Source organism: Dermacentor variabilis, chromosome 11 (genome assembly GCF_050947875.1).
Source record: "Dermacentor variabilis isolate Ectoservices chromosome 11, ASM5094787v1, whole genome shotgun sequence".
Lineage (NCBI taxonomy): Eukaryota > Metazoa > Arthropoda > Arachnida > Ixodida > Ixodidae > Dermacentor > Dermacentor variabilis.
The window spans coordinates 67,236,321-67,261,399 of record NC_134578.1 but is presented as its reverse complement, the minus strand read 5'-3'; the positions used below and the strand labels follow the sequence as shown (position 1 = coordinate 67,261,399).

Below are 25,079 nucleotides of genomic sequence, written 5' to 3'. Positions count from 1 at the left end.
TATATATATATATTACTTGTACAGGCCCTCATACTTGCTCAGAAAATTCAAGCTCAAGTTTATTTTGTGAAACTATAATTATGGTGTTCCTTGCTCCTATTGCCATTTTTCTGGGTGTTCTTGCTGGTAAAGTGAGCTTTCTCTATTTGGTCATAAAACATAGGCGATACCTTAGGTATCAAGATACTGTTTAACCATTGGGAAAGGTTCTGGATTTTCACTATTCAGTATGCATTGGATTGTTTTTGCACTTTTCTGTTTCGCAGAATGTATTCGTGATTCTTACAATTAGTACATCCAGAAAGCATTAGTGGATGCTCTGATTGGGACATTCGTTTACTGTAAGAACGTTTACCGTTAACTGAGCTTGTAAGAACATGTTAGGCTCTGCTCGGCGACTCACCAAGCAAGACAGAACACGGTACAGATCGTGTAAATTTACTTCGAGCTTATCATACAGAAAAACAGTCCTGTAACTTGCGACAATGGGAGTGAAGCACTTTCCATTTCAGGCGTATTTAGCCGCCTGGTAATAGGAATAATCACAGTTGGTTTTCAGTGCTTTAAAATGACATTTTTATGCTCCGATTTGCAAACTGAAAATAATAAAATATAGTTTGCATGTATCTCAACAATTATGTATTTAAATTTTATGGAAGTATCTTGTTCTAATTCTAGCTTAATATAACAGCGTGCTTGATCAGTTCTTCGTATTTCCTTCCGCACAACTTTTATCGTGATGACACCTACTACTGATTACTAATCGTATATTCATTTATTGATTATTTATACATTTTGCTGCATTCAACGTTCTACTCTCCTCAGTCTGAGCATAGAAATTCGCCTTACGAACCAATACAGTTTTTCTTACAGGTGTTGCTACTTCAGCTTGGCATGCCAGCCCTGCTTTTACCACTATTTACAGCCCGACTACTGCAACAGTAAGCGCGTTAAGCTCGAATGCTACTTATTTGGAATAGCCTTTGCTCGTAACGGGGGGAGCATAATGCTTGAGAAGTTTCTGACACAGGATGAAATATTATATTACATGTTGTATCGCGCACATTGGAATGTTGATGTGGCACCTGTGGCATTTTTTTGAGATAATAATGAATAAACACAATTCTGCTTAAACCCGTGCACATTCGATGAAAGTTTTCCCGCAACGAATATGGTCTATTTGAAAGGGGACAGGGTTCACAGTATTCTCAGTGAAAGGAATATTGCGCATTCCCGACGAGAAGTTTTCTGTTTTCTTTCTTTTGTTTTTAATCCAAACATACATGTGTGCATCGAGGTATCAACTTCTAGGTGACTGTTTGAACCCTAGAAAGCTTTATCTGAAAGAGCTGCAAGGCCACTAAACGAAAATAAACACAACGAACACTTGAAGTCTTTTCAGGCGTACTAGAAAATCTGCAGCTTTCGCTTCGTAGCATAAACATGGGCCTAGTCTGGTCTCTGAAAGAGCCTTAAACAGGCACTCATTTTATCAGAATGAGCACCAGCGATAGTCCCAGATGCACCATTGATATTTTTGTGGAAATGATTAGCATGCATATTACTGTACTCGACGCAAGTACTTGCGAAATATTCGAAGCCCCCATGCTCACATTGCAGGATTTTACGTAAGGCTTTCGATGGTGGCTTCGCCTAACGTACCGTGAATAATAATCTCTTACGACTCTCTGGCGACCAAAGTACAGCTATTGCCGGAAGGCGAACAGTGAAACGTCGTTTGGGTATCATTCGTCTAAATTTATAGGCTCACATCAGACATCTGGGACGGATGAAGGATGGAGTTAGAACTCTATTATTACATAATCGATGTACAGATGAGACATAGAAGTGCCTGAGTACATAAGTGCTACGAAAGAAGATTCCACGGTAGAACTGTCAGGGAGACCTCTGTTTGTCATGGCTATAATATGTTATGGGGCGCATTTGTCTAAATGCCGTGGTCGCACGAAAGAGGTATAATTTATGTCTAAATGGATACTATAGATCCTGATGCCAAATATTTGACAGTGCAATTTTTCCTCGTTATATTACTTTATTCCACTCATCCGAAGCCAGTTGTATTGATTAGCTTTCCATCAAAATTATATAGACCATACCCATAATGTTTGTTCACATGCGTCCCTATATAACTGCATTCTTTTGTAGGTTTCACCAAAACAAAATTGCTATACTCTCTGGTATGAGTGGGGAAGTGGTTGGCGATACAAATTTTATCCAGAAGGAACACCATGCTGGGTAAGATAACTTTCACTCGAGCGTTAAAACTCGTATGGATCACTGATTTACTTGCGTGAATAATTCAGGGCCTATCGTAGCAAAAAGCATAAACAAAAATAACAACCAAGGCAAAAAGTGCATTACAAGCATAATTCAATGTAGTCACGCACGTTTTTTACACACAAAATATTCGCACTCCTCTTGAGAACTAGTACCGTTGTCTTTACAGTTGACATGGATGCGAAACAGTGTTGGATATTGTAGCCGAGGAAGGTGCAATGCCAACTACCGTAAGTAATACATCTGCAAGCACATCTAGTGCTCTGCTTCTTTTGTATGAGTGCTACATTCCTTTGTTTCTGAGTGCTCATATTGCTGCTAGTTTTACCCATCACAACTATCTTCAATTAGTAATGGAAAATATATAGTAAACTATGGTAAAAGCTTTCCCTTGGCACTACGGATTGCAACTATTCGCCATATGTAAATTATACTTATATCTTGTTTTACTTTGCATATCTATGAATAAAGATTGTTGCCAGAATTACTGGTGACTAAGTTACCAAGTATTTGCATTGTCGGAAATTGAAAAGCAGTAACAACAACAATAGTTAGCCAGAGATCTAGATGCTGCTTTATTTGACCGATTAGGTAATTACAACCATGCAAATACTACACTAACGGATAAGCACAACTATGCCAGGCTGTTTCAAGATATTGGTAACATTATTTCGCAATTAAATATAAAGGCAATCACTGAGCTGTTCGCGCTAAGATTTATATCACCATTTGTGAACACACATTTTACTGAGTATATTCCGTAGCATGTAACTTCGAAAAGGCACCTTTCGGTATAGATAGCGCACTGCAGGATATCCAAAAACAGGCAGAAGAGCGTGCATTCAATCATGCATGACTTACTTGTTCACACCGCTGTGCTAATTAAAGGGACAATAAAGTGAAAAATGCTTTCTTCTGCATCAGTAAATTACCTTTCTATGATACAAAAACACCACTATTACAATGATAAGACGTCTGTTAAGCCCGAAAAAGCACAAGAACTAAATACGGGTGGCAACGCCTACTTGAAGTTCCCGCATCTGGTGGGCTGTGAAGTCTTGGATTTTGATAACATCTTCTAGGGCCTACTAACTATATATAGCGGTACAGCTTCACTACATTGTGTTCTAAAGGAACCAAATATTAAATTCGGCAAGTTTCGGGAACGTTTACTCAGCCAACGCTGCCCAAATGCGAAAACACACTTTGGAATCCCTGACGTCACGCCGACGAGCAGCGCTCGGGTTTCAACGCGAAATTTAAATACTGATACTTGGATCTTCATTTTCTCATCTAATAATCAAACTATTTTTGGAAATAAGTGCCTGATGGGCTCTCCAACAACGGTTCATTAGTCTAAACTGATTTATTGTTTCGCTCTAGTGTCCCTTTAACAAACCGTGTATCGACCAATTGCCTAAAAGGTTCTATCTAAACGAAAAGCAAACGTTTAAAATGGGTGAAACATACACACTTATTTTGATCCTAAAAGCAGAACGTCGCCACATTTACACCGCATAAAATATTAGTTTGCAACATTAAACTCGCGCATACGTCATCTGTGTAGCCAGCCTTTCGTTATCGGTCTTCTTGAATCTTTTATGATTAACGTTTAATGAATAAACTAGCGTGCTCTCTGGTAGCACACTGTTTTTTTTAATTCGTTGCGTACCTACAGTTTTCCGAATTTGTTTGGTACTAAAGCTATGCTCCCTTTATTTACAAAGAAAAAGTTGACAATGATATGAAAGTACGGTAATGAAACAACCCTCTTCCTTTTAAAAAAACAGCAAGAAATCCTCACCAATAAACATAATTTCGGACGTTCCACAAGAAATGTTGTTAGGTCCAATACACTTTTATTCTGCATGAACATCATTTTGGAAAACAATATGTCACCCTTTAAAATATTAGTCAACAATTAGGAGTTATACAGCAAAATTAGAACTAGAATGAATAAATCATCATCATCATAATCATCATCATCATCAGCCTAGTTACGCCCACTGCAGGGCAAAGGCCTTTGCCATACTTCTCCAACTACCCCGGTCAAGTACTAATTGTGGCCATGTTGTCCCTGCAAACGTCTTAATGTCATCCGCCCACCTAACCTTCTGCCGCCCCCTGCTACGCTTCCCTTCCCTTGGAATACTGTCCGTAATCCTTAATGACCATCGGTTATCTTCCCTACTCATTACATATCCGGCCCATGCCCCCCCCCCCGCATTTCTTTTTCTTGATTTCAACTAAGATGTCATTTACCCGCGTTTGTTCCCTCAACCAATCTGGTCTTATCCCTTAACGTTACTCCCATGATTCTTCTTTCCATAGCTTGTTGCGTCGTCCTCAGTTTCAGCAGAACCCTTTTCGTAAGCCTCCAGGTTTCTGCCCCATATGTGAGTACTGGTAACACACAGCTATTATACACTTTCCCCTTGAGGGAAAGTGGCAACCTGCTGTTCATGACTTGAGAGTGCCTGCCACACGCACCCCAGCCCATTCTTATTCTTCTGGTTATTTCAGTCTCTTGATCCGGATCCGTGGTCACTACCTGCCCTAAGTAGATGTATTCCCTTACCACTTCCAGCGCCTCGCTCCCTATCGTAAACTGCTGTTCTCTTCCGAGACTGTTAAACATTAGTTTTCTGCAGATTAATTTTCAGACTCACCCTTCTGCTTTGCCTCTCCAGGTCAGTGAGCGTGAATTGCAATTGGTCTCCTGAGTTACTAAGCAAGGCAAAATCATCAGCGAATCGCAAGTTGCTAAGGTATTCTCCATCAACTTTTATCCTGCTCGCTACATATATTCACTAGTCTCTGTAAATCTAGTCGCCCGATGATGTCCGCATTTGCCAGCCTAAGATTTTATGTTTTACCTTTTCTTTATACACATGTAATATGGTGAAAACCTCCTTCCCTCCTTTCCAGTCATCTTTTAATATAACATATATGTATGTAGCTGCTTCAATGCATCATCTCGGCTTAATGCGGATACGTCATGAAAATGAGCGAAACAGTTTCATTATTACTAATTAAAATAAATATTTGGAGAAAAAAAATTGCTATGAGTGGAACAGTTCCCTCATAGCATGAAGGCACAGTGTAGTGAAGAGTACGATGGCAGCGGTAAATTTAGAAGCGTAGTCGCACTAGGTCTTGAAAAAATGCAGCCTTGCATTTAAAACCTTCTGACGAAGTTTTTAAGTGCTTAAAACCATGCAATGAATTTAAAAAGCAGCTTCTTAGAATATCGCTTTTCGAGCCACATTTCATAGTCTATAAATGCTTGCCACTCAAGCAGTGAAGTCTACAACACAGAAAGCGTGCGAAAGGGACTAGATGGTAAATCATTACTTTGTTGCGGTAACATTTCGACATAGAACTTTTTATATTCGAAGCAAAAGAATGCTCCTTTAATGAGTCACCTCTGGTCATCAGTACATTTGCGGCTAATTTACAAAGAGAAACTACTTCTTTTGTCTCTCATTCCTCACAGAACCTACTCTACGCCACTGCGTCGAGCAGTATGAGGGTGTAAGTATAATATATCTTCATTTCTACACAAACATAGAAATACCAATAACACCTTTATATTATTATTTGGTGGAGCGCTTGGTGTTCAGAGCACCAAAATCGCAAGGTAATAAACTAGTACTTCAAATTTTTTTTGCTTAAAATCCGATACAGGCATGAATAATACACAGTAAATGAAATTCTTCATTTAATCAATGACTCACAATATATAGGTTCTTCCCTATGTTGTCGATGTAATCTGTGGACGGACATGTGAAGCGCGGGACAAAATATTGCTAGAAATGGTAGCGCGTCGAGGAATCTAATTCAACAACATCTGGCCGCGGGCACCTCGCGTGGAGTCTAGCGTTCCCGTCATACTCCGCAAAGACGTCAGTTATCAAAACTGTCAGCCACATTTCAAACGGCATAATATTGCGGCGAGTAATACTCCTATAGCACCTGTGGCACGGCTTATGGAAAGTTCAGCAGATATAAAAATGTCTCAATTTTTTTAAATAACACTCTTTCTGTCCCCTCTTCTTTCCGCTTGCTTTTGCAGCGCCAGAACCACATTTCAAGCATAAACCAGCTAGCCGAACATCGCATTCGCTTTATCGTTTGTCAACTATCCTAAAGGCTCACTAGGTATGGAAGAAGCGTGCCTTCGGCACTTTTCGAGGTTTCAAATTTGGCTGCCAGCAGCTCAATTGCTGCCGTGCTTGTAATTTAAGCACAATGTGAACGGGCTTGTCTGAACGTCATGCGCATGCCGTCGCATGTGTAGCTGGCTGGCATTTATCGCCGACTACATTTTCTGACCCTGTATTTATTGGGAGTTTAGTTTGATTTCAAATGGATATCTCACTTGTTTGAAGATGTATCACAATGTGTTATGAAATTTAGTATGTATTTGTCTAGTTATGTTTAGATATTTATGATATCTGTGTGGTAAGGAGGCCGCGATCTATTATATACACTTTCAAGTATGGTGCAGGAAATATTAGAACGGGGCTCCTAGGCTCGCGTACCTGGGTTGAGCGTCGGCGTGCCTCGTCGTCGCACCTCGTAACCGAGCGAACGAGCATAGCCAAAGATGAAAGCGAATGTAGAGCGCAGCGGGAGGTGAAAGAAGTGAACGCGATGAGGAAAATCAAGGAGGATGCTACACCAAAACCATGTGACGGAAAGATGACGAGAAACGGAGGGAGACGGCCAGCGCATGCGCTGAATTGCAGGCGTCTAAGGCATCCGCAGCCGCGCGGGCAATCTTATCTGCGCTTCTGAGGGGAGGGGGGCAGGGGGGGTTGAGGTAGGGAGGGCTACGCTTGCCCGCAGTGTCAGCCGCTCAGGTCAGTCCGGGGTGCCAGCATGTATGACGGGGATCACTCCTCTTGCAAGGGGAGATGTCGTGTGGCTACGAGTAAAGCTCGATGTGACCCTGCCTTGGGTGTTGTCGCACTGACATTGGTAGCACTACTATCCCGCGACAAAGCATCGCTGTCGTCGTTGGTGGAACGAAACCGCCAGAAGAAAAGCGTAGTGCCACGCAAGATGGGCTCTGCGGTGACAATGCCTAAGACATGGCGCCAGAGCTGCGCGTGTCGTCTGTATGGAAAGAAAGCACTGCATGAGCAGCGGTCTGTACGCCGTGGCTGCTGTGAATCGCCCGCGGGTGTCCCCAGTGCGCTGCCTCTTGCGAACTCCTCATTCAGTCAATCGCCTCACGCTTCGTTCCACTTACAATGTGCTCCCGGACTCGGATTGTCCGCCCCAGCTAAGCTACTGACGGCGTTCTCTTGCTGATATGAAACGTGTACCTGTATAACCATAATACAAAATATTGACATGCGAAATGAAAACACGCATAGTGCTGCTCTCAAGTTTTGCATTAGGAAGTACGGTAATCGCAGGTGAATTTTTGTTTGGTCTTGACTTTGAAAGAAGAGCAATGCAATATGGTTGGCCACAATTCGTAGAAGACGTTCCATTTGTCTATTAGGCACCCATCTGGATTTCTCATTTTGCCTTACAGACTCAAACTTTGAAGAATGTCAGCCTCGGAATTATTTTCCCCGTGATTGCTAGAACATATACTTTCTGACTTTGCATATTCGATGGATTGCACAGAATACTGATTTTCTAAAACACCATCCGAATAGACGCTGGAAAGATGGAAAGCTTTGAAGAAAATTTCTAAATTTCAAATGCACGAATACGGTTGAAAACCTAGACTGTTCGTGGCAATATTCATTTACTAATTTATTCAAGTACTCTAAAAGCCAGAAGTACTTAACATAGGGGCAACAGAACCATGAATAAAACAGGGTGGCGCATCGTCTTAGCAAGCAGAACTAGGTATAAAAAATTACATAGAGCAAATACAGAAAATATTCAATTACAACAAAACGAATGAGACGTATGCTCAATAAATGTGCAATAAATAATTAAAACAGCAAATACAAAAAGTTTACACATAACTTACAAATGCACTCTAACCTGAAATACATGTTATAAGACACCCATGAACACAAATAAAGAAACTGTACACAGTAAAGCGAGAATGTCTCACTGAAAGTGAAAGGGAAAGTTTACTTCTTTTCAACGAAAAGAGCGCGCCATGGCAAAAGACAAGAGCGTGACAAGGCACCGGTCACCCATAGAACAGCTGACATTGTGAATGAGCACTTCCCAACAAAGTTACAATGAGTTTTTCAAGCTTTGTAAACAGCATGACGCTGTAAGTTACCATGCATAAAATTTGTACTTACAAAGAATAAATCGCATACACAACTTATCGTATGAGCGGTATAAAGAAACATAGTTTTTTAGGAACATAAAAATGCCAGTCCACGAACCCAGAAACAATGCCACAGAGCTTGCAACATGTACGTTAGAGAAAAAAACATATTAGAGGCAGTAAAATAAATGCAAATAAATGCAAAGTATGTCGACTAAATAAACACCTCATTCCGTTAGTTCCAATAGGAATTTTTTAATTGTAGATTTAAAACGTTCTTGTGGATATGCAATGTCTCAAGGAGATGATAAAAAATTTGCAATATTATTAACAGACACGAGTTTGAAAAAGCATTTCAGACTGTTTACAAATGAGTTGCGATCAGTAATACGTGCGGTGTCAGCCGGAAGTTGATTCCACTGATTGATTGCAAGAAGTTGGAATGGGTAAAAAAACAATATTTTGGCCGAAGATGGACTTCATTTTAAGTGATGATCAGGTCGCGAGGACAAACGATGGGCTGATTTGATCCGAAGTGCAGCGCGTGAGTGAGTGTGGTAAAGCGTGTAAAAAAGTGAAGAAGCGTGAGCAGTGTGCGTTTTCCAGACTAACTGGAATAAGTAACAATTTTATTTCTATTATGGTTATGCTCCCAGATAGACTTTTGGGTATAATTGAGCAGCATTAGTTTGCAGAGACACCAAATTTAGTGTGAAGTAGGCCTGACGGGCGTTCCAAACTAGGGATGCACCTTTGGTTTTAAAGAGTACCAAATTGGTGGAAGCAAGATGTTTGGTTTCGGAGTTAGCTAAATGAACGTTGCACCGAATGAAGCCAAGTTTTATATGCTTTGCTAACTATTGCGTCTATGTGAGTGTCCCATGACAAATCCGACGGTAAGCGAACGCCAAGATACATTATAGAATACGATGACGTCATAGGCATAGTATGTAATGTGTAGTTGCGAGCCGTTAGTTAGCTGTTGCCGTAAATCGAATTTTATTGTCGTTAACATCCATTTGCAACTCATTACACCATTTACTGAGCTCGTTTAATTAAGGTTGTATGTGTCCAGTATCCATAGAGTTAGTACTTTCTCCATAAACCAAGCAATCATGAACAAAGAATCTTACTGTGGAACACAGTAAGATTAATGTAAACTAGGAACAAAATGGGCCCTAGCATAGAATGCTGTGGTACACCAGATTTAACTTTGAATATTGAAGACGAATGTTCATTCACAGAAAAACTGATTAGCAGTGGGTAGTTGAGAAATTGGTAATCCACGTATGAAGTATCGCATTAATGTTGAGGCCTGCTAGTTTGTGAACCAGGAGCAAGCGAGCAACCTTGTCGAAAGCCTTCGTGAAGTCCACAAATATTGTAACAATTTTCTGTAAAGAATGAATACACTGATGAAAGTCCTGACACGTGTACTTATATTTAACGGGCGACCACGTTTCGCCGCCTAACAAATGCTATCGCACAGCGCGGGACGCGTCTGCATGTATCCGAAGTTTCTGGAAAGGTATCGATGCTTCTATCCGCCGTCTGTTGTTGCCGAACCTTGTGTTATCTAATTTCACCGCGTGACTCGAATGTTGTAGAACTTTGTGGAAGGCATGCGGCTCCCAACGATTAGTCTGGAACATTCGATGACTGCTGTATAAAAGCCGACGCACTTGACCCGCTGATCAGATTTTCGACGATCGCCGACTGTGTTCGCCGCTATCGTTGTGCTATAAGTGTAGCCTGTTTTTGTGGGCACAGGTTCGCCCAATAAATGTTAGTTTTGTCTTTCGCAGTATTTGCTACTGTGTTCTTCAACGTCACCACCACGTGACAGTCCGTAATAAATTCTAAGTGTTGTGTTTCACAGGACTGACCTTGCAGAAAGACATGCTGATTGACAAAAAAGAAGTTATGTTCCGTTAGAAATTTAATGGCAGCGGCTGAAACTATATGTTCAAAAGGTTTTGAAAACGTGCTCGTTTAAGAGCAGTAGAAAATAAACTATCTCGCATACAAACGTTACCTGAGCCCCTATGGAACCTACAACCTTGGAATAAGAAAATGAATGTCACTTGAGCCTTTGACCGGTAATTTGGTGGCTCACGGGTGGACGGCAGATGTGGTGATGTGGCCGAGTCGCAGAATGAATGAATGGGGGTTTGTGGATGAGTTCCGCGTGTTCTGACGCTTCAGAGGAGGTCAAGCCATCAAGTCATTTGGACTCCCATAAAGGCCCGTATGTTTGGTCAACAGGGATGCGTGTAATCACTGGCCAAACCCCAAAATCGGAACTAGCAACAGCGATTTCATGATCAGCCAAGGCACCGAAGGGATGCCCACGTTGTTTCGGTCGGGGTCCTTGAACAGGAGCCCCAAAACCAGACAGCATCAGCCTCGGCACTGGAAGGCCGGAATCAGGCACCACGGCTAGGGTAAACTCCCGTCATTCGGGACGGCGTCATTGAGCCCGACCCGAATGCAATAAAAACGCAATAAAATAGAAAACAACAGAACGCAATAAAAATGAAAACACAAATACTCACCAAAATACACTCACACTCAAAGAATGATGTTAGGAATATTGCCGAAATATTTGACCTATAAATCAAATATATCTGAGTGCAGGAAAGCATTTGAACGGTATATTTCAATTTATGTTATAGTATACGAGCGATCATATTAGTGGTGAACTATTATAGATCTTTGTGTTCTTATACCGTTTTTTGTTCTAATTGATAACGTTCTTGCGTGCCTCCTCACAGGAAGGATACCCCACCAACTGCAATGTGACCACGTGTAATGGGACGCCGTGTGTTGTAAGAACTTGCTTTTGCATGATAACTCCTAACAATATCCATAAATTTTCAGCTCATCTCTGTAAAATAAGAGCATCATTCAGTGACTCTATCAGACGGTTCAGAATGATTGCGATCAGCGTTCCTCACCTACTTTAGGAATATTGAGCCTGCCTATCTATCTATCTTTCTTTCTTTCTAATTATATCAGCATTCCTTGCTTACATAAGTGATCTTGAGACTATCTATCTATCTATCTATCTATCTATCTATCTATCTATCTATCTATCTATCTATCTATCTATCTATCTATCTATCTATCTATCTGTCTGTCTGTCTATTGTTCTATCTATCTATCTATCTATCTATCTATCTATCTATCTATCTATCTATCTATCTAGCCTCTTGCGCCTACTGATCGAACCAAATCATCATCCGTCTTGGATCACTTGCATGCATTCCTTCTCATGATGTCTTGGAGGAAGTTCCATTGTCTTCATTTTAGATTCACCATTGATTTCCATAAAAGGGGCTCGTCATGCAATCGTCGTTGCACCACCCTCAATTTAATAGGGCGGTGCAATACGTAATAATACACTCCTCCTCGTACTACACTCGTTGTCACGACAACCTTGTCATACTCGTTTTGTCATCTAGTTGTTCTCATGCCATTGTCATGACGCCGTCGTAATTGCGTTCTCGTCATACAGTCGCCGCCATCCTTCCGTTGTCATGTGTGGTTCTGATGTCGTTGTGGTCGTTTCATCATTTTCACTTGGTAATCTGACTCTCGTCATGGCGTAGTCGTTACACCATCGTCGTCGCTCAGTAGTCATCATACCAACGTCGTGATGCCGTCATTGTAACGCTGTCGCCTTAGTATCGTCGTCTCTTCAGAAACGTCATGCTATTATGTTCATGCAATCGTTGTCAGTGTGCAGTCATCAGGCAGTTCTCCTTCTGTATTTGTTGTCATTCTATCATTGCCAATCTGCTGTGGCCGTTCCTCGTCATCATTCCAGCTTCGTCACCCGCTTGTAATCGTCCCCACGCCATCGCCACCATACAGCCTTCGTTGTACAGCCGTTCGTAGCACCATTTTCGTTATACACTGCTCACCGGCCTATTATAATCACGCCGTCCTCGTCAGGCTGTCCTGAATATACCGTCATCATAATTTCACACCAGTGATCTCATTGTCGCCGTACCATAATTCTGATACCGCCTTCGCCTTTCCACTATGTTTGTTCCTTCTTCGTCAATTCATCCTCGTCACTGCGTCGTCAGTCATGATCATCCCACCACCCACTCATTGTCAAGCACTCCTCGTCTTGATTTAATTGTGGTCGCTTAATTGTAATCGCTCTAGTTTGGTCCCATGACCCGTCAGGCCGTTGTGGGTAAGCGATCACCAACCCACAGTCTTCGTCATCTGACTGTCCTCACTCCGTCATCTTGACTATCGTTTTCAAATCGTCGAAAACATGTGGATTCATCATGCGGTTGTCATAATCTACCATCTTCGCTTCTTTGATGTAATGTCTTTTTCGACAGTGCTTCTCGTCATAAAGTCATCATGCCGTCAGGCTCATGACCGACCTGGGCATGCGAATGCCGTAACAAAGTGGGCCGATACTGGAAAGAACGCAGGCTCCACGGAGCTGAAATAAAACAGAAGCTCCAGAATGACCACTCTAAATCTAAAAGCACTTGTCTTTATCAATACAGTGTGTCGCTACATTGCTTGAATGCTAATTGCATCACTATCGGGCGCGATCGTGAGATCAGTGCTCACCGAAGTGAATGTTGACGCAGTATCAGAAGTAAGCATATGTAGTATGAGCAAGCCAGAGGTCATGTTGGTGTAGGTAACATTTATAAAGAATTTCACGCTTTTCTCGCCAAAAACAATCCTAATGAAGGAACTAATGTGATGATATAATTTAGGCTATTCTAGTCGACTGCTAGGTGTGGAAATAACTAAAAATAAAGCATATGTAAGTGTGTCAGAAAAATGATACTATAAGCCCGCTTTCCACCTGTTAACGTACCTGATTAATCACAATGTTTGCCATGCCCAGTTTAGATAGGAACTTCAACTTTGAGCAACGCTGCCGTAATGTCATGGGCGAAAGCTGAATCGCATGTAGAAGATTAGTAACTGAAGTCCTTGAAAAGATGTATACAATATACTTCTCGGCACAGGAAAGAAATAAAGAAAGAAAAGAACTTCCGTTCGATATGCGTAAAACGTGCTCTCCCTAGCATTGCTGATTTGATATGTAAACCTTCAAGTTAAGTAAGCGGTAAGTTTCAGAGAGAACTATATTTATTATTCGACTTAAATGCAATAAGCATTGCCTACGTATTCTTGCCATCAAAAGTGTTTATCAAACATATTTACTATTACCAATTTTTCTCACCAGTGTTCTGCCTTTCGAAATGCCAGTAGAAAGGCAACTGGTGGTCACATGCACCGTTAAGAGCATGAGAAGGTTCAACCTTGAAGCTAGCTAAATGGATAATTGGTTCTGTAAGACCATTCAATATAAACGAAACAACAGAAGGCCCACACAGAAGTTTGCAAACTACAAAATAATCCTGCACGCTGTACTATACAGTAAGCTCTGTTTATATTCGCGTAGGCTGCGAGCGTGCGCGGAGTTTGATAAAGTGCGTTCAAAAACTGATGAAACGCACCCTAATTAGGTAATTTGAAGTGCCTGTAAATTATATTTCAAATTTAGGCAAACATTAGACAAACTGTTGCCTGAAAATTTGCTACTACTATGAACAGGCATTTAACAGGGGCAACACATATTTAATAATATCGCCTGCATGTTACTTACTTGCAGCACGTATCCAATAAACCACGCAGCGTTATCGCCGGTCTCTGCCTGAATAGCGTGTGTGTCCCTTCCTATGATTTGGGTAAGTTGTTGCAATTTTCTCATTCATTATATGAAAGAAATATTCAATACCAATTTGGCAGCTGTATTCATAATAATAAATATCTTGAAATCCAAGAAATCTTTACCCGCAGACAAGTTTGAAGTTCTCACTTATAGAGAAAGGTGCCATTAAAAGAACCAAATTTTCCCTAAGAAATATTCTAACGGCTATGGTACCAATCTATTTTCGTTAAGAAATATGTGACACTCTGCAGTGATAGTTCACACTCTTGGTGCGAAACCTTTATTAGTGTTGTACCTTGTGCACCAAAGTTGATCAATAAAATGCTCAAATATTTTGCTGGACTAGCCAGACGACTCGCGGCGTTTCTCTGACACCATCCATATTTTAAGAAACATGTAAGTAATTCTTGGCCGTAAGCATGCAGTATTATAGAAATTTGCCATAAGAAAATTTGATGGCTATAAAACAGCTTACCCTGTATCTTAGGAAACTACAACACCTTCGGTACCCTTTTTTTCCTTTCAGATCCGGAACAGGTAAAGCAAGCGCACCCAGGGAAGTACCACAACTGCGCAGAGAAGGAGCACTTTGGCGTAAATATACAAGTTGCAAATAATAAACACGCAACTGTTATTATGTCTTTAAGAAATTGAGGTTCATAAAAATCTTCTGATATATAATTCTCATTACGCGTGCGATGCTCGCGTAATGTGAGGACGTAGGATCGTTCCCCAGCTGCAGCAAGTTGTTTTTCCATCCACTTTTACTGCATTTACTTTATAATTCTTTTAATTCAATCAGTAAGCACAAGTACTTTACACCAGGTTTTCCTTAGTGTCTTTGTAAGTTGGCGTCTAATGATATGATTAATAAAAAACGGGCCCCTCGGTTTGCCCCCCCCCTCTTCTCGTTATGGCTAGTATCTAGGAAAACAACTTTCTAGTTTCTGACAGTGATGTACCGCACGTTTCCATTCGAATGTGTTCCCACAACATTATTCTCGTCAACTAGCCCCACATTAAAAGCGTACACTTACACTGGGAATTTATGCCATTTCTTTTAATGCAGACGTAATTACAAGCACCTCAACCAGCTCCTTTAGAGCCCCCACTTTCACACACTCCGACTTCCACGACACCAGAACTTAGATTTTCAAGTAACCGTAGATTACCTGCTTATGAGCAGGTAATCAGGAGCAGGAGTGTAGTTATGGTACCCTATTGCTAATTATGAGCTTGCCGGTCATGTAATTCTGCGATTTTGCGTAATGAAAGAGCTGATAATGTTTATTGTACTAACAACACTGTTAAAACGGAAGCTCTGAGGGAAATTTATTACCAGCAGCAGTGGTAGCTTAGTACCTATGGTGTTGCGCTGCTGTGTCTCAGGTTGCCGGTGCGATCCTAGCCGCAAGGGCGCCTTTTTAATGTTACTGACACGCAAAAAAAAAGGTTTGCTTACATAGCTTAAGTCACCTTACAGTACTACATGTGGTCATAATTATTACGCAGTTCACTACTGCTGCATGCTTCATAATAATACTGGTGTTAGTGCATGTAATATCCCAGAACGTAAGAAGGCAACGACACATTTATAAAGCACATTTTGCACACTGTCCGTCCTTTCTCGGTCTAGACCGTATAGATGAGAGCCTGCTATAGAAAGACTTCGTCCAGGAACACTGGCAAAAGCACAGTTTTCATGCAGAAGCTCCACAAATGCGCTACGGTGCCACTTAAGGCTCCTAGTTATACACAAGCGCCTGTGAATGTGAGTGAAAATTGCTCTTCGAGTGCGTTCAGATTGAGTGGCTTTTGTTTCTGCTTAACATTTTTCCTATTGTTGTCCGCTTGTTCAGCTCATCTAGTGGTAGGCTGCACTAGTCAACCTTTCGGCCTTTCCTTCTTCGTTACTCGTTATTGCCTTATTCTCGCCCATGGTGCATGGTTGCGAGGATAACGGTGACAAGGAGTCTCTCACAGAGAAATTATGTGAATGCGATACCGAGGAATGCCAGGGTGCACATGTATGCCGTAAGTTACACTAGAAAACGCTCTCGCTGTAAGTGGTTACACCGACATTTTTGTAGAAAATGGTGTGAAGTTCTTTTTGTCTCAAACTATTCGGCAATGTTATATTTATTGTGTAGAGGGCAGCGCTTCAATAAAGAAGGCTCATTGCTAGAAGAAAACATTACGTCAGGAGGAATCTCAATTAGGACCTCGTGGACCCGATTGCAATATTTATTGCAAATTGCGTTTTGTATTGCGAAATAAATTCGTAATGAAATGTATTTCCATATAAAAAAGAAACGAGCCTCACTTTTTCATTCAACATAGCAAACTCCTTTGCTGTAGAATCACACTTGTCCTTGCGCTGCCAATTGACACCGCCTTTTTTACTACACTAATACACGCTTTGAATTCGTTGTCTTTTATTGCTTTTTATACATGCTAAAGGAATAGTAATGGGGAATTAAATTAATGTAGACTGACAAAGAATTTTCTTAAAAGTCTTATTTTGATAATTGCTCTGAAATAGAGAGTATTTAAAAATATGCAAAAGTCAAAGTTCCGTAACGTTATTATTTTCACTCCAGAACCTAAGCGCTTGTGAGGAGGTGTGTTGTTGCATATTTCAAATCATTTTCTTTTACATTGGGGCCGTCGCATTAGACACCGATATAATGCATGCTGACAAGACGAGGTAGTCAGCGAACAAGCCATCACACATTTTCGCGTCTTTCCTGGCTTTTAGATATTTTGAACGCTAAGTTTTTAATACATTTTAAATAACTCATCGTTTAAGTATGCTTTAACATATTCGTAAAAGACTTTGAGTGAGCAGGTAGTTTTAATATAATCAATTGTGGCTGGGAGAACCTTTTTTTTTGTGCTGTGGAATACGTCGATCACTCGTGAGGTGCAGTGTTCTGAAATTTATTTCACGTCTTCGTATGTTTTTTTTGCGATGATAACCTAGAGCGGACAGGTGCACCGCTGATAACTGAGTGTTTTCTCTCACACGTTTGCTGATTTGCATACGATGCTCACTGCTACTAGTTCGAAGGCGGAAAGGCCGCTGACTTTGGACACACAACACTAGAACATGACATACCTATTAGACTCCAATATTTTATTTTCTTCAAATTGAGTCATACTTGCGTTATAAATTATGCTAGTGCTGTGTTCGGGACAGCAAAGATAAATAAAAGGCAACATCACAACTTTGTCGGGGTAATTTGCTTGTATACGAAATGGGTTTACGACTTCATAACACTGCATTTTCGATTACTTTTTCATGCAGCGAAACGTCCTGTTTAGCTGCTACTATTACTGCGAAAGAAACAGTACATGGTTCTACGGCTACTATAGCAGCAACGTGTCCAGCGCCTGCTATGTAAGTCATTTCTGCAGTGGCCCAAACTTTTAGGCAAGGAACGGCGTGGTCTGTTAGAAAAGTGCTGCTGTGGTGTATTTGAATATCACAGAACCGAAATATAGAGTTGGCTGCCACGTTCCATTCCCGTGTTGGCGGAGGGTACACTAGCAGTTACTGTGCTGCATCCATAAAAATTGGAGCCATATATGCGCATTTGGACTATGTATTCATCCATGCATTCATGTTTTCGCTACGTCAAGTAGTGCAGGATAGTCGACGAAGAGGCTTCCATTTCTTACGAAAAAAAAAAATGTTGTGCACAAGCATGCGAACGCTAGTCAAATTAAGATTTTGTCTTTCGGAAGTGCTGCGAGCATAAGCGCCAAATTTACCCATGAACTTGTGTCCAACGCAAAGTCTCAAATCCCAATCCAGCTTTCATGGCGGCTGCCGCATTCTAAATGCTCACTCGTGTAACGTGATGGTATTAGCTTACGCGAAAGATGACAAATGTAAACTACATTAGAGCTTGCTGTTCATCTATATATATCTACGAAGCAAAAACAAATAGTTTACAAGAAACTCAGCTTCCCAGAAGCGGATAACACGCATCAGTTTTATTTTCCACTATTTATTACACAGCGGCGTTGTAATAACGCACACTAGGTATACGTGTGCTTATCGATGAATTATTCGTTTCCTGCCATTGCTTCTATGGATTAGTTTGGCGACACAAGTTGTATGTTTCTATCTTGAATGTAACGTCTGTACAAATGATCTTGTGTGCAATCTAGTAGTCGACAGTGCTGGCGAGGTCTAAAAGAGAACATTTATCACGCATCTACTATGCGCTATATGTCCAAATTTAGATATCTGTAAAGTTGCCGATGTCGAAATTTTAATGTCGGAGCCCATGGCGCCAGCTTTTAGAGCGTATGCCATTTGGATCTTGGGGACAAATTTAAGTTTCGCATGTGACGCTAATAGAAAATAGCACGAATAAATAATTTATTTCAAAAAACACGTTCTAAATATTCAAAAGGTACAGTCATGACCAAAACGTAATTTAGTACAATCTCAATGTTTGCACAGGAATTTGTCTATGAGTGATACAAAAACGTGCTTTTACATTACACGCAATGACAAAGAAATTTCTACCTTGAAAGGACGAAACATTCACCGCCTACTGCGTCACAACTTTATTTGCTGATTTGAGGACCAAGCCAGCAGCGGTATTATGATATTTTTCAGAAAAAATTTAGGACATGTGATAGCTGTGTTGACGATAATATTGGCACGCGTACTTGTCTTTCCTGGTGACGCATTTCACTGGCAAAAAAAAAATGTTAAAAGCTATCGCTCAGTGCAAGACGTGCCTTTGTATGTCTTAAGTTTCTCGAGTTGTCTTGGTTCTATCTGTTGCTCATGTTGTCGCTAAGCCTACCGTAAACGGGTTTCGTCAGCGAGGCGAAAATTGTAGTGCATTCTCAAACTTATGAGAGCAGCAGTAATTTTTCTGGAAGGTTCATTGAGACATGTATAAATAGCCTAAGCATCTGATCCAGACGTGAAATTTCGACGTTGGGAGATTCTGCTCGCTGCTACCATTAGGCTAAGTGCTACTTGTCTCTTTTTTTGACAGAGGTTTGACTAGTACTTCGTTTCATAGCTTCGTGGGTTGCATTGTGCCGCTGGGTTGCTTCACCATCACGATTACGCGCAATACCTTAACACAAATAAAATACTAGGAATAGATTTTTTTTCCTTCTTCAAACTGAATTCTGCTCTTACTTTAATTTAATGTTTACAAAATTTGGGAAGGCTGTGAAGCGCATCTAAACACAACTTGCTGCGTCCTTCTGAATAAAGTAGTATACACATCCTTTTTTAATTTGTGCACTTTTTGTATCCTGCAAGCATATTCAGACCATTGCAGTAAGAATTGTTCCACAAGTGGGATCAAAGCTGAGTCTGGCAGCCAGAATTTACGCCTATGTGATTGGAACAGTGCTTTAGCCTGTTACAGAGTTGCAGCACTATGAAGTAGCAGCGTTTCCGTATAGGCCAGTATGATACCCATACAGGCACTCTCCATCGTGAACAAGAAATTCGAGGTCATGACATCAGTGAACACCACAGGTTTTCTACTACAGCACCCATGCATCGCACTTTTACAATTCCACTCTGAAAAAGCACAAATAAATTCGCTGTACGAAACCTATAAAAGCTGAAACAATATTTCACATGGTTTTGTCCTCCCGCTTTCTTACCTACTGCATGCCAATGCTAGAGAAAAGCTGCGGTATGAAGAAACTAGTAACGTATCTTTCGCCGAACAAAGCGCACGTAAAAGCAATGTTTCTGGTTCGTATATTATGTGTTGCATGTTTAGCTAAGCTCAAGTTTCGCGTCATAAAGACAAATAGAAAATCTTAATATGTAAGCCTCAGTGGGATTCTTTTAAATATCTTGGGTAAGAAGGTTTTTCGTATCGTTGTCAAGTTTAAATACCATTCTTTTTGTACTGCAGTGGTGCTTTTTCTTGGGTTTAAGGAATATGTTGACACACCAGCGTTAGAGTCATTCATCATTTGTGTGCATATTTTCATAATTTCAATGCATTTAGATGGGTAGCTCTGCACAGAACATATTATTTTTGCAACCTCTGCTAGCAAATGAAATGCAAAATTTAAAGACATTTTTTTCGCAGCTGGAAAATCCAAGGCCACCCCAATTTCTTGGATGGTGTTGTAATGGCGACTGTATTGAAAATCCACATTGCCAGCATTCAAGAAGCCTGCTGCTCTAAAGAAGTTCTTTGGTAAACTCAAATAATTACACTGCTCCCCATGGTTAGCCAGAGATATTTGAATAAATTGAATGAAGCATTTTCAATGTTACAATCGTTTTTATTAGAAATAGGTTGTCGTCTTGCTTGCACTGCATGTTTTCTACACGCTTCTCAGTCCTACACAGTCAACTATTCACCTACAAAAGCCCTTAAATATGCGTCCATTAAACATCATATTTGTACAGATATATGCGCAGACCGGGCGCGGTTGACTTTACTTTCATGAATATAGAATCAGGTGTCCTTCGCGCAAAGTGTGTAGCGTTAAAAAATATGAAGTCTCCTTTTAATAACAAAGAATTTCCGTCTGAAGAAACATGAGTAAATTACAGAGTAGAGAAAGAAACACAGTTTCACTCATACTATATTGGAAAATAGAGCTGGTACAACTCACAATTATGTAATTGCTATGTGATGCGTATAACTCCGAGGGTGAAAGTAGACGTGATTGTGATCCATGTAAACTTTATGTGCTTGAAAAGTCAGCAATGCAAACGGTAACTAAAATAAATGTAAGTCATATTTGAATAATACACAACCTTAAGATAAAAGTTCGTTCTTCAATACAAGTTCACGGCAATATCCGGCAGATAGGGATGGATAGTGACACCATTATATTGCAGCCACGATACTCAACACCTTGCTTCTCCTATGGTCAAGGTAAAATGAAATCAGAATGACGGAGAAAGACATACCGGGTGCTCACGCGATGTTTTCAAAGATGTGCGCTATAAAAGAACTGCAAAGTTATTTTCTTGTGCGATCGGGGAATAGCTACTTTGGCACCCAAACTGCCTCATTACCCTGCTTTATTGGTGAGTTTGGGATGCTTTAGGGCAAGCATGATGAAACGAAATTATTTAGAAACGTGCATAAAACACACAATAATACAGATATATTTGAAATGCCAGTATCAAAGGCATGTTGCTCTCTGCATAGAGAATGTTATTGCTTACATTGGGTACGTCAAATTTTATTTGAATTCTGCTGGGCTCTTATTTTGCACAGTATTAGCATACACGTTAATTCAGCTTGCCTGGGCACTTCCTACTGAAAACGAGCTCTTGTCAGCGTTGTAAATAAATATAAGGTCGATGTCTCATAAACGTTAGGTGTTTGCTTTATTCTTCTTATAACGCAACGCAAAATGAATCCTACAGCAAGTTAACCGTTCGATGGAACATGTGGGCCTTCCTATTCGCCTAGCGAAGTCACCAACAAAAATACGCCACTTTACGAGTAGTTTTCTAAAAGACACCGCAAGAAACATCCTCATTTCTCGCAGCTGCTCACTGCGATTCCATCACGGAGTGCTGTCATATCTTCGTTGAAAATTTGCAGAAAAGCTTATATAAATAAATTATGGCGCACGTTATAGAACCAGAAAACCACGCTGTCTAACTTTCACCTGAGCCCTCACTACCACGTTTCTCATCAACCCAGAGTTGTTTTCGACGTGAAACCACATTGGTGAATAAAAAAGGGCAGCATCGAATAAGGAACGGCCAAGCCCGAGAATCATTTTGCCGCAATACTGTGTTTTGAGTGACGAAGCCGTAGTTTTGACGAATATGTTTGCTATCATCGATCTCTGTTCCAGGATCAAAGGCGGTTTATGGCGCTTTTATTTATTTTTTTATTTATTTTATTTCCAATACTGTTAGCCCTTGCAGGCTGTTACAGAGGTGGGGAAAAATAATTTTCCACAAACACGTAACACCAGTTCCGCCATAAACAAACAATGCATTCGGCAAACACGTGACAATTCACGCTCAAATGAGTCAGTTGTGTGCGTTTCAATAAATACATCGGCGTTTCGACTACATCTGCGTCCAATCGAATATATTTTTCACAAGAAAGGAAAATTTGAACGCATCCACGCGCGGCACATAGGGCATTACACCATGAGGGTGACCAGTACGTGGGGACACTCGTCCAGGGGGACACAAGTATAGTCTGGAGTCAAAATTGAATTTATTGTTATACAGTTGGTGCAAGAATTTCAACCTTGCTATCTTCTGCGCGTTGCGAGTTCGGGCAAACCGGCACGAGATGATAACGCAGTTACAGACTGCGTCCTTTGTTAAGCAATAAAGATAAACCATTGGGCTAGTCTTTCAATTCGTTCCAGTTCTTTTTATCAAGCCCACTTGGCGCGGATCCCAGACTATACATGCGTATTCCAGTGTGGGCCGTACAACTGTTTTGTACCCCTTGAGCTTCACCTCGGGTGTAGCATCTTTCAACTTTCGCCTTAACAGACCGAGTTTACGTTGAGCAAACCCACAAATGTTTTCAATGTGTGCGTTCCCATTCAAATTGTGCGTGATTGCGACCCCGCGACACTTAAGCTTACTATTTCGGATTAGCGACGCAGTCATTCCACACATCGCCCCGTTTGATACATACCGCAAGGGACAGATTTTCCGCGCCAGCCATTATATCGGGAAATAAAAAGACGTATAAGACTGCGCTCAAATTTCGCATAAGGGAGCATCATAATTGTCGGCAATTGTTTTCTAACTCGTTTCATTCTGTGCGGACGACGTGATCCCGGCTTGCGCTGACAAGAAAGATAAAAGGAAAGCACACGTTATGTATGTGTTATTTTTTCTTTGCGAGTGCTCAGGGTTAAACTAAATTGTTAAAGGAAAAGCTATGAGCAAGTTCTCTTATGCGCTAGCGCCCCACCCACTGAGTTTCCGAGCTTCCTGCTCCACTGCCAGACAGCCTCCATCCTTTTAGACTTTGATGCTGTCTTCTGGAAGCTTTCTTCTTTGATGCACTGTTTTGCGAATTGGAAGTGGATTTATCAGGGCCGCTGTTCGCTTAGCTTTGTGAATTACCGTCTACAGTGAGTATTAGAACCAAGCCTACGTTTGATTCTGGTTCTCACCTGAAGCAAGTTCCCTTGCACTATACTTCTTCTGCTAGCTTCCCCGTTAGGCCGAATTGTTCCACTGCTTTATTTTTCGGTGCTTGCAATTTTCACTGCTCGAACGCTTAACGTTCCTTCGCCTGCACAAAGGGCAACACGGACTGCTTGTTTTATCCATATATGGCCGCAACGGCAACAGCCTGATTGAATAAGTAACTCACCAGAACGCTGTTGCTGATTCTAATTTGTCAAAGAGGGAGCATCCTGACTGGAGGATAAATTTAGAGTGTCGAAATATATGGGGTCCCTGATTGGTGGCCGTGCCGTTCCAGCCAAAATAAAGTTTTCTTGGTTCTATTTAGATTCTCTTTTCTTCTAGATTATTTAGACTATTGATAAGATTGTCTTTTGTTGAGATTATCTTTTTTATCTTGCCCTGCGCGCCCCTTCTGACGCTCATATACCTGGACAATATTATTGCGGCAAAAACCGCATAAGCTCCCGTAAGTACGTGCCAGCCTTTACAAGTTGAAGCAGTTGTCGCGCAAGGAGCAGTGTTCTATAAATAGGTCACCGTTCTAGACATTCATCCCAGTTATCAACTTTAGAAAACCGAAAAGCAGAGGGACGACTCTTCATGCGATAGGACAGAACGCCTAATAGAACACTAATCTGTCTTCTTCTCTTCGCTTGCAAGCTTATTTATTAGGACGGATATCAATTTTAGACATGTTACACGTGAAAGATACACCTCTTTACACTTAAGCATGGTGTCGAATACACTTATGGCACATCTCGACCCACTGTGGTTGCTTAGTAGCTTTGGAGTTGCGCTTCTAAACACGAAGTCAAGTGATCAAAACCGGACCACGACGCCGCATTTCGAGGAGTGGGGGAGGGGCTAAAAGCAAAAACGTCCGTGTGCTTAGATTTAGGTGCGCGTTAAAAAACCCCACGTGGACAAACTTAATCCTAAGTCTTCGACTACGGCGCGCCTTATAATCAATCATGGTTTTGTCACGTGAAACCCCATTATCTATTTTTTATGCAACACCTCGACTGGAGAGACAATAAGAATTGCTACAGAAGTGACCACTTCCCAATAATTTTAGATCAAATAACAGCGGGTTGATTACTCTCCACATTTACTCAGAGGGAAACTCGAGTCAGCCAATTTACAACTATATCGACTAGTTGCATACTTCAGCTGAAAAATAATTGGAGCTTTTGGTACAGAGGATGATGTGACATACATAGCAGGTTTTATTTTGAAGCTGCTACGAAATGTATTAAATTAATGGGCTGTTTAATAAATGTCGAGCTATTGCTGATGATTGTTATTGCTCGCACACATGAAAATTTCTCCGAACTGTAACCATAAACTTCTTTGCTGTAAGAAGGTTAAGGCAGGCACTCATACCATGTGCCCTTGGTAAATACAGAATGTGATAGCGTGGATGGTCAGGTGGATTTTCTGGCAAATATAGCGGGTATTTCAGCAAACACTTTAAAAAATATTTTAATGTTGCTTCTGGCAGATAGCACAATACTAGTCGACGAGTTGGTCTACTCGAAGAGAAGTTACTTGCACAAACAATTTAAATACATAATCGGCTAATTCACCAACATTGGGTAATTAGGTTTTTACCGAATGGCGTTATGGCACAAATTGCAATTTTCTAATTCTAGTCGGGA

The 25,079-nt window shown here is 41.0% G+C and overlaps 1 protein-coding gene across 3 annotated transcripts; it reads left to right on the top strand.

The window, feature by feature from the left end:
- The first annotated feature begins 6 nt into the window (after positions 1 to 6).
- On the top strand, positions 7 to 20,545 carry LOC142563068 (uncharacterized). Of its 3 annotated transcripts, none has more exons than XM_075673580.1 (9): positions 7 to 126; positions 874 to 941; positions 2,167 to 2,256; positions 2,468 to 2,528; positions 5,795 to 5,832; positions 11,326 to 11,379; positions 14,214 to 14,867; positions 17,581 to 17,673; positions 20,366 to 20,545. In XM_075673580.1, exons 1-7 carry the CDS (start codon positions 81 to 83, stop codon positions 14,409 to 14,411), a joined length of 555 nt encoding a protein of 184 aa, XP_075529695.1. In that variant the 5' UTR covers positions 7 to 80; the 3' UTR covers positions 14,412 to 14,867; positions 17,581 to 17,673; positions 20,366 to 20,545. The 3 variants fall into 3 exon arrangements, with proteins under 3 accessions (XP_075529695.1, XP_075529694.1, XP_075529696.1); XM_075673579.1 differs by having other exon boundaries at positions 862 to 941; XM_075673581.1 differs by lacking the exon at positions 2,167 to 2,256.
- Positions 20,546 to 25,079: the final 4,534 nt, after the last annotated feature.

Excerpts from the sequence above, each read along its gene's own strand:
- LOC142563068 (XM_075673579.1), top strand. The coding sequence starts at position 81 with ATGGTGTTCCTTGCTCCTATTGCCATTTTTCTGGGTGTTCTTGCTG. Across the intron at positions 127-861 it reads TTTTCTGGGTGTTCTTGCTG|TTTTTCTTACAGGTGTTGCT; the intron begins GTAAAGTGAGCT and ends GAACCAATACAG. Across the intron at positions 5,833-11,325 it reads GCGTCGAGCAGTATGAGGGT|GAAGGATACCCCACCAACTG; the intron begins GTAAGTATAATA and ends GCCTCCTCACAG.